The following is a 10564-nucleotide window of genomic DNA, read 5'->3' on the forward strand; positions in this document are numbered from 1 at the left end:
ACAATGTAAATTTTTATTGTTTGTTCTTCAAACATTTTATGATATTCGCTTCATACATAGATTTGATTTGAATTTAATATATTCTAATAACAAGATGAATCTACTTCTACAGATACTCTACATGAAATGAAACAAAAATTATAGCCTTTTCGAATTGTAATACTTGTTTGTAATAACGTTCAATTTATTCATCATTTATTCAAATAAGTTATTCAATTGTTGTATATATTTGAAATAGCCAATAATAGTAAAAGTTCAAAATTGTTCTGTTTTGAAAATTTTCGAAAATAAATGCATGATTAGCCTACTTATCTCGAGATTTGAATAAGCTAGTTCTCGTTTAAATAGCGATATGATTGTCACATTCATTATTGTCATACTCTTCAATAATGAACACTTACGTTACCTAATTATAGTAATGACAATGGTATCGAGTTTAAGTATGGGAAGGAATTTAAAATTCAGGTCCAACAATATGAAAATATGACTTTATCAATATTTCGTTACCAAGAACATGATTATAACAATAATAAATTAAAGTTTCAGTCACATTTTTCGAATCTCATGTCACAAGTGTTGGCATTTTAATGAAGAATATAGTTTTCCCAGTTGAAATTTCAAATGTCATTTTTTAAATCTCATTCTTCAAAGATATTATTTATTGATCACTAACTAATAAGATTGAATTTCAAATTTAATGTACGATAACACAGTGCAATTTCGCAATCAAATTATGAAAAAAATGACATGTCAAGACGTCATTAAAAAACACTGAATTAGCTTGAAGTTTGATCACTTAAAATGGATTGACCGGCAGAAATAGATTCGTTTGAAAATATTACAGTCTCAGTCAAAATCTTACACATCATGTATTGACTACCATGTATCACTCAAAATTTCATACTTATCTTCTACCTATCATTATAATATTTTTTTACAAATCCAACGTCAAGTAATGTGTCCACGATTATTGATATTATTTCAAAATCAATTTCAAAAACACTTCTATTTAATAGCTCCAATTAATCACAATCACTTCTCTATTTGGGAAAAGAAATGTTATGTTTCAGAAGTTATTCAGACAAAATAAACTTCAATTTAAGTCCTTAGGTGTCCACGATTATTGAAATGATTAAAATGTTCATAATGATTGAAATCTTCAATTGTTAAATGTTCTATGGATTGAATTACAAATTTAAAATCAAATGTTCAATTATGAAGAGGATTAAAGAATGATAAATCAATTCAAAACATTTTAGAGATCTCTTTCGTGAATGCTTCATTACTTATTCTTTATGGAACGAGAACGGTCGATCCCTCTGCTGTAACATGATTTGATGAGCAGCTCTGTCCATCTCCTCAGGAGTCATATCTAGAGCTTCCTGCATCTCGCGCGAGGTCGTCTGCACGAATTCAGCGTCGCAAAACTTGCCCAAACCTTGTTCAACAAGCACCCGACCTACCAGCCTCTCAGCTGATCCAACCAGGTAGTTCTGTTGTTGACCCAGTCGGTTGTTGGGGAAGCTCCCTCCGTTCGACTCCTCGGGAAGCAGGAGTCGGTTGGAGTTGACAGGTCGTGTCATGCCCTGAGGGTTTCTGTAGCTTCTATCCGTGTCGCCGTTGGGCATTTCATAGTCGTATTTCGATGGGATATCAGCTGGAGCCATCATGGCTGTCCTCATCATAGCGCTAACTCGACTCAACCCCTTGATGTCAGGGCGCGGAGTTGTATTCGGTAACAACTCTAATGAATCAGTGGGGGAAACTTTCATTCTACTTGAGTGACCTTTCAGTGATGCCACCCTCCTCACACCTTGAGCCCCTCTCTCCGCTCGCCCTCTCTGTCTCCTCATTGACGACCAGACACTCCCGAACAGCGTGTGGTTCCGACGGTGCATGGGTTGAGCGTTGTCATCCATCACCTCCTCCAGGTTACCCGAGATCGCTCTCTTCAGCTCGGGTCCCGCATCGTGCAAAGTCCTCAACCCTGCCTGTAGTGTGACTGTGTTTTGCGTCTCCTTGTCCCCAGCCTTCAACTCCTGCTCCTTCCTCTTCTTAAACCTGTGGAAATAATCCTGTATAAGAAACGTAGCATAAAACTTCCCCACAGTTACTTCATCATCGTCTCCTGGTGGTGGAACAACCTGATCCAACAATTTCGGGTTAGTTCTCTTCCAGATTTTCTTTATAACCGCTCTCAACTCCGCATTACAATCATCTATGTTTCCCTCTGTTTTGATCCTCAACGACGTCCTCACAACTGCGAATAGTGTAGCATTGAACAACACTGTTCCATCAGTATTTAACGGCATATTCATTGACACTAACCTCTTACAAGCGACTCTATGAGGACAAAGTTTTCCGAATCCTAACGGTGGTGAGATTTTCCTCAGCAGGGTGACCACATCCAAATGTTTGATTCGACCCTTAGCATCAGGGTCGTACTCGCTCCATAATCTGATAAACTCGTCCAAGTGATGTGGCCCCAAAATCGACCAATCTCTCGTCAAGTAATCGAAGTTATCCATGATAACAGCGACGAATAAGTTGATGATCAAAAATGAACACAGAACGTAGAAGGATATGAAGTAGGGGAATGCTACATCGGAGCCACACCCCATCTTATTCTCAGCGTCATCTGATCGAGGATCGCACATTACCTCTCCAGGTCGTGAAGAACAATCAAGCATTATGTTTTGCCAGGCTTCTCCAGTTGCCGAACGAAATAACACTAGGATTGCTTGTGGGAAAGATTGGAAGTTATTGTTTCGGTGTATGGAGGAATCATCATTCAAAGCAATCTTACCGAAAACTTGCATACCCACAACAGCATAAATGAAGAACAACATCACTATCAGCAAAGCTACATATGGTAGAGCTTGAAAGGATTTAATGAACGTCCATAGTAGAGTTCGAATTCCTTCACCTTTGCTCAACAGTTTCACCAAACGCATCACTCTGAACAGACGGAAAAAGTTGATTGATATCAAATTGGATCCGGGATTCAGGTCACCATAAATAATATCTATGAAACTCCCTAGTACTATAACAAAGTCGAATACATTCCAAGCGTCACTGAAATAGTTTTTGAAACGAAATGCAGCCAGTTTGAATACAAACTCAAATGCGAATACTATACTGAAAAAAACGTTCAAAACATCCAATATTTTTGTGTAAATTGGAGGCTGTTTATGAAACTTCATTGCAAGCGTTATAGTATTGATCATAATCAATATGAAAATAGTGTATTCGAACGGTTGTGATGTAACAAACCACCATACTTTGTATTGAAACCTGTGCTTTGGAATGTACCGCCTGATTGGTTTTGCTTTCAACGCGAATTCGATGCAATTCCTCTGGTTTTTGTCGAGATCGCAGTTCTTATATTCTTGTTCTCCCTCGTTTTGGAAGGTGACAATAACAAAACCAACGAATATGTTTACCATGAAGAAAGCTATGATAATGATGTAGATTATGTAATAAGCGGCAACAATCGGTCTGAAGTTGTGGATTGGTCCAAAGTTTTCAGCATTCGAATCGATCGACTTGTACAGTAAGTCAGGCCAACCCTCGAATGTTGACACTGTGAACAGAGTTAGCATAGCCTCTGCTACATCGTCGAAGTGAAAAATGTTCCTCTCCCATTGTCTCTCTTCAATTTTCGCTTTATTCACATCTCCATCCTCGAAAACAATAAACGATCCCTGACAATCCTCTTCTGTCATCTTCGAACTGTCATTACATTGATAGAATTTTCCTTTGAATAGTTGAACTCCAATTACAGCAAACATGAACTGCAACAGACATGTGACCAACATTATGTTACCGATAGTTTTCACAGCTACTATCACACATTGAACCACGTGTTTCAGACCTTTAGCTCGGTTAATAGCTCTCAACGGTCTCAGCACACGGAAAACTCGCAGGATTTTCACAGTATTCACAGCTCCCGACTGGAAGAAAATTGAAACGAGTGATACCACCACGACTAACAAGTCTAGCAGATTGAACGCCGATCGACAGAAAGCTCCATCATGGAAAACAAATCCATAAGATATTAATTTGAGGCATATTTCAATTGTGAATACGGTTGTGAAGAAGTAATCAAAGTATACAAGTACTTTGTTTCTTGGGGATTCTGAGTTGATGGGGTCTTCAGCTGCGAGGAGTGCTGATGAGACCATGATGCAGACTAGGATGATGTTTCCGAAATGTCCATGATTGCAGAGCCAATGACAGAACACACGAATTCGGTTCGTACTGGAGAATATGAAGAAAGAACTGGCATCTGGTATGGGCTGCTTCTTAGTTGCCATTTTGAACTCTGACATCCTCCTTGGACGAGCTGTGATTCGATCCTCCATCTCTTCATCGTCTTCCTCCTCCTCTTCTTCACCCTGCTCGTCATAAGCATAATCCTCGTTCTCCTCCATCTCCAACCTCTCCTTCATCTGGCTGTCTGTCTCTCCTTCTTTCATCGAGGTCTCGTCTCCTCCCTCTTCCACATTCCTCTCCTCATCAGTCTCTCCTTGTTCCTCCCCACTAAACTCCCCATCCTGGTCATCCATTCCCAAACTCCCCTGGGAACCTCTTGGGGAGTCCTGCTTCTCCTCTCCGTTCTCCTCCTCTTCTTCCTCCTCCTCTTTCTCGATGGTGGTCAAAGACTCGGCGTCTGCTAGATTATCAACAGCAATAGCCAAGAAAACGTTTAACAGAATATAATTACCACAAATAAATAAAATTATGAAATAAATACAAGCTAAGATTCCAAACGATGATACACCACCGTAAGCTTGTATACCATCATACATAACAACGTTCCAATCTTCACCAGTTAGTATCTGGAATACAGTCAATAAACTTTGTACAAAACTATCAAAATTATGACGTGGCTTATTTTGTGTAGGTTCAAAATTGAATCTCCCTCCAAATACTTGCATTCCCAACAGTGCAAAAATCACTATAAAGAGAAACAACAGCAGCAACAGTGAAGCAATTGATTGTATGGAGTTCAACAGAGAAGCGACTAGATTGGACAGTGATCGCCAATACTTTGTGACCTTGAATACTCTCAAGAGACGCACACAACGCAAAACAGACACACCCAGAGGTGGCATCACGTCTGTTCTAGTCAGTATCATCTCTCCAATACTCCCAATCACGACAAAGCAATCAAATCTGTTGAAGAGTGAGACGAAATAACTCTGGAAACCCAAACTGTACATTTTGAAAAACATTTCCATTGTGAAGAGGGCAACGAAAAACATGTTTGTGTGCTCTTGGAAATGATCCAGCCATTCTGGTTGTTGATAATGCTCTGTAGCTAGTACACCTGTGTTTAAAAATACTAGGATGATGATAAGCCAGTAGAATGCTTGTGATTTGACAGCTTTTCTACAAGCTCTCCTCATACGTCTGTTGATTCTATCGAAGTCTGCCTTCTTCTTACTCCACCAGGGCTCGTGTAGTTCTCCATCATCCCCCTCCAGCTTGTCTGCTGAATCAGTCTGCTGAGACTGTTTCTGTTTCCCGTCTTGATTATGAGTTTTTTCCTCTCCTTCAGGCTCTATGTCCTCCGCCTGAGTTATCCAATCGAGGTAACCTCTGAGATCCTCCTCTATCTGTTGTTTCTCTCTCAACTTGTGAAAATCGCCCCTCGCCTTAGCTTTCTCTCTTTCTTTGGAAAACTCTCCGCTGAGCACACCGAGAATGAGGTTCATCACAAAGAAGGCTCCGAGGATAACCATGGAGATGAAGTATATCCACTGCCAGCTGCTACCCAAGGCATCTTCGATGTAGTATAACACATCAGTCCATCCTTCCAGTGTGATGCATTGGAACACGGTTAACATCGCCAGACCGAAATTATCGAAGTTTGTAATTCCGAAATTGGGTCCCTCCCAATCGGGACCACAATAGTACTCTTCACCGTAGACGGAGCATTCAAATCCTCCCTCGCCAGGAAGGGAACAAGGATGCGGTTCTGCCATCATTTCCCCCGTCTCGTTGTTGTAGCAGGTTGTGTGCAGCTTGCCTGAGAACAATTCCAGACCAATGATAGCGTAGATTATGATGACAAAAAGTACAAGTAGAGCAATGTGTAGCAGAGGGATCATAGCGCAGAGGATTGAGTTTAGAACGACTTGGAGACTGGGAACACCAGATACTAGACGGAGAGGTCGAAGCACACGAAAAGCTCTCAACGCTTTCACATCGAAACCTTCTATCATAAGTTGTGATAAAACTGTACTAATCATTCCTATAACGACAATTGTGAAATCTAGTAAGTTCCAACCGTTCCTAAGGTATGCTCCCGGGTGTGCAACAAAACCATACGCGATAATTTTCATCAGGCATTCCACTGTGAAGATCACTAAGAAAATGTACTCGATTTTCTCAAGAACAGCGTTCGTCATGTTGGAGTCGCTGCTGGGGTAGGGTGTGTAGACGGCTAGCGCAACACAGTTGGCAAAGATGGTGAGGAGGATGAGCCATTCGAACGGCTTCCATTCGACGACATCGATGCACATTTTTCGAAGAGGATTTTTGAGAGTGAGACAGAAGAGCGCCCGTTGGGGGCGGTCTGGAGGCGGTTTGACGCCCCTGCGAACGGGGCGCTTGGGCGGCTGTTGTTTGTTGGCATCGTTTGCATTGTTGCCGGGTGCTATGCTTGCGGGGGCGGGTGTAGCGGGGGGTGGTAGGGCAACGCTCGGGGCCACTGTGCTCATTTGGTCGGTCATTCTGTCTTTGTTTCTCTCCCACTACACTTGGAAATCTACTATTCAAATCACCATTCGAGAAAGAGTCATTTCTATTTTTCGGTTATCCAATAAAACAGTCGAATATTGTCCAATAAAACTATCGAGTATTATCAAAAAACCTTATCGAGTATTGACTAATAACATTATCGAGGATTGTCCATCAATATTGTTGAGAATTGTCGAATAACATTATCGAGTATTGTCCAATAACATTATCGAATATTGTCTAATAGCATTATCAATAGTTTAATAACAATATACATCAATGAATTAAACTTTTGTTTTCTTCATTACAAGCAATAATTTGTTTTCACTGAAACTGCTCCCATTTGAAAAAAAAAAACAGTTGATATCTCTCTATTCACAGAAAAACTTGGAGCAGGAGTTAATTTTGTTGTGATTTTTCGTGAATGAGTTAATTGATCAATAGTTCGGATTCTTAATTGAAGTATTGGACGTTGATTTACTCAAATTATTACTTCTGAAACGTTTGGTGTTTCAAAAGTTCACACAAGTTACCATGATTACTTGTTTATTCTACTGCAAGTTTGAACCAAATTTTCTAATTTTTCAGGATTCACTTGTTAATTTCGAAGGTGATGGCCTATCGAAATAGGTTCAATAACTGGAATTTTTCGTTTGTGAAGTGAGAGTTTTTCTCAACTTAATTAAGCTCTCGGTTTTCAACAACACGTATAAATATACAAGACGCGAGTTTCGGATAAAAATGCGATTACCACCGTGATAAATATTTCTTGTATAATGAACATTGAGTTACAATCATTAAAAGTGTCTCTATTCACATAGAATTATCTGATAGAAATTTCACCTCGAAAAACTTGTAATCACTGAAAACTCTCGTTTGAAAGTTGAAAGACTTCCAGGATCACTTGCTTGATTTAAAAATCATACAATTTCAATACCTGATTTACAGCCAGTATTTTTGAAATACATGGTTTTCCACAACACCGACTTCCAATCACTGTGAATTTTTGTTCGAAAAATGATACTACAATTCCAAGCTCACTCGTTGAACTAAAACTTCTCACGTGTTTGTTAAACTGTATCCAACCTAAACTTTCCGATCAATCGTTGGTTAAACTACATTACTGCACGTGTTTCTTGAACTATTGCACTTTTTTCCCCGCCGGATTTTTTCACGAAACTCACTATATTTTTATCGAAAACAGACGCGGCTGATGGCTGGCCTGAGGTGGCCAGAATCGGGCCGTTACTGCCGGCGTTGGGAAGCTTAGACCGAACGGTCCGGCTAAAAATAACAGTCATTCATGTCGCGTCGGTCTGGACCAGGCTGCTGCTAACTGCTACTCGAAAACCACCCAAAACATAATTATACAGAGTGTGTTATACGTATATTGAGTTCTGTTCACGAATCACGCTGTCTGAGCCAACCGGCCTAAAAGAACAGACCCTGAATTTATTTATTTGAGAAACATATGAGAGCACAAGGATAATATCTTAACACATAATACGTGTAAAACAATTGAAAATGCAATATTCTATACAAATATATTGAAAGAAATGAAAGGCTTTACAAAAAGTCTCTCTGAAAAAATATACATTACAGAAAATTTAAACACAATTTTAGATAGCAGGAAAAATAAACACAGCAAATAATAAAATTAAAATATGAAAATGTAATGAATTTCTAGTCTTGGTTATAATTTCACTTGAACTATAGTAACATAATTACTATAGTAACATTTGGGTTTACACCAAAGTTATTAACAAAATGTTAATAACTAAATCCTTATAGATCCTATTAGATTAAACGGATCTGGACAAACACATATGTTCATCACATATGTATGATAAGTTATGTTCAATCTAATAGAATCTATAAGGATTAAGTTGATAACAAAATGCTAAAAACATCCCTCATAGATTCTATTAGAATGAACATAACTTATCATACACATGATGGAAATATGTGTTTGTCAAGTTCCGTTCAATCTGATAGAATCTATAAGAATTAAGTTATTAACATTTTGTTGATAAATTTTGTGTAAACCCAGCTTGAGTATAGCATCAAACATTATTCGGCTATGGTTGAACTTATTCTGATCAAAACTGATAGAGTAGCCTTGGGCCCAAATAAACAATCTACTTTCAACGTTAATTCATGTTATAATCAATCAACACAAACATACAATGAAAATCTGGTGTGGAGCACTCACACAACTTTCCTTGCCGTTATGAAAATTGATCATCTGACGCTAGTGTTCACGCGCATCACAAGTCTACTATTTAAAGATCTGAGCCAGCTGTTGACAGTTTAATAAAGTTGGAGATACACGAGGTCATCTATCTCTTCATATTGAATGAACTAATAGAATCAAAAGTTGCCAACAGTTTGTAATTGAAATAATAACATTTTCTCGAATTTCGAGCTTATTTTGAATTTTAGGCGAAAATGTTACTGAACATTACTTGTAGAGATTTTCATGCTCAATCTTTTCCACTTTTGGAAAAAAAATTGTGTTTAGATTGTATATGAAGCCTGATAATTGATAATCTAAAATCAAACTTTGCATAGATGGGGCGGAGCTCCTGAAATTTTTACAGATATGAGACTTGTGGTAGTTGAGAGAGCTTATCAATGACTTTTCTAGGTATGAATTTGATCAAAGTCGTTGGAGCCGTTTTCGAGAAAATCGCGAAAAACCCTGTTTTTGACAACATTTTCGCCATTTTAGCCGCCATCTTGAATAGCATTTGATCGAAATTGTTCGTGTCGGATCCTTATTGTGTAAGGACCTTAAGTTCCAAATTTCAAGTCATTCCGTTAATTGGGAGATGGGATATCGTGTACACAGACGCACATACACTCATACACACACACACACACACACACACACACACACACACACACACACACACACACACACACACACCACACACACACACACACACACACACATACAGATACAGACCAATACCCAAAAACCACTTTTTTGGACTCAGGTGACCTTGAAACGTATAGAGATTTGGAAATTGGGGTACCTTAATTTTTTTCGGAAAGCAATACTTTCCTTACCTATGGTAATAGGGCAAGGAAAGTAAAAACCACTTTTTTGGACTCAGGGGACCTTGAAACGTATAGAAATTTGGAAATTGGGGTACCTTAATTTTTATCGGAAAGCAATACTTTCCTTACCTATGGTAATAGGGCAAGGAAAGTAAAACAGGCTTCATGATTGGTTGTTAATTTATTTGGTTATTCATTTTGTTAATTCAGGTGTTCATGATACAGTGATTTGAATTCATTCAATCGATATTAGAGTACATTCAGGCCCATATAACCTATCTACGTACCATTTAATAGCAGCTGTCTTGCTGAATAGAATGAAAGGCGGAAAAATACTTACCCAACAATAGTTTTGCATGTAATAGGCTGGGAGAGGGTATATGTAAGGAATGAAGGGCGTGGAGGATTGAAGAAGGGGAAAATGAGAAAGGTATACGAGAAGATAGTTATAATAAAATAATATAATATGGATGATCCACTCTACATGACATGTAGAGTAGGCTACATTCTATTCAGCTCTCTGTTATATTCAGATGATTTTATGTATTTGGACAATGAGACAGGAGCGAGAGAGTGCTAATTGGTTTATTGAAATCAAATCAAATAATTTATTTCGCTATTTAAAAAAAAACAACAATCACAAATAAAGAGCAAATCAAATATGATGAACAATAAATTTAAACAAAATACAAGTGTTAACTTGAAAATAAGAAAAATAATAATACAAAATCATAAATATCTCTTTACGTATGTA

General features: G+C 38.3%; 1 protein-coding gene across 1 annotated transcript; it reads right to left on the reverse strand.

The window, feature by feature from the left end:
* On the reverse strand, positions 1-7994 carry LOC111052182 (muscle calcium channel subunit alpha-1-like). The gene has a single exon (XM_039429174.1). The coding sequence runs from the start codon at positions 6738-6740 to the stop codon at positions 1287-1289; it is 5454 nt and encodes a 1817-aa protein (XP_039285108.1). The 5' UTR covers positions 6741-7994; the 3' UTR covers positions 1-1286.
* Between the last annotated feature and the right edge of the window lie 2570 nt (positions 7995-10564).

The sequence above is a fragment of the Nilaparvata lugens genome, chromosome 5 (genome assembly GCF_014356525.2).
Source record: "Nilaparvata lugens isolate BPH chromosome 5, ASM1435652v1, whole genome shotgun sequence".
Classification (NCBI taxonomy): Eukaryota; Metazoa; Arthropoda; class Insecta; order Hemiptera; family Delphacidae; genus Nilaparvata; species Nilaparvata lugens.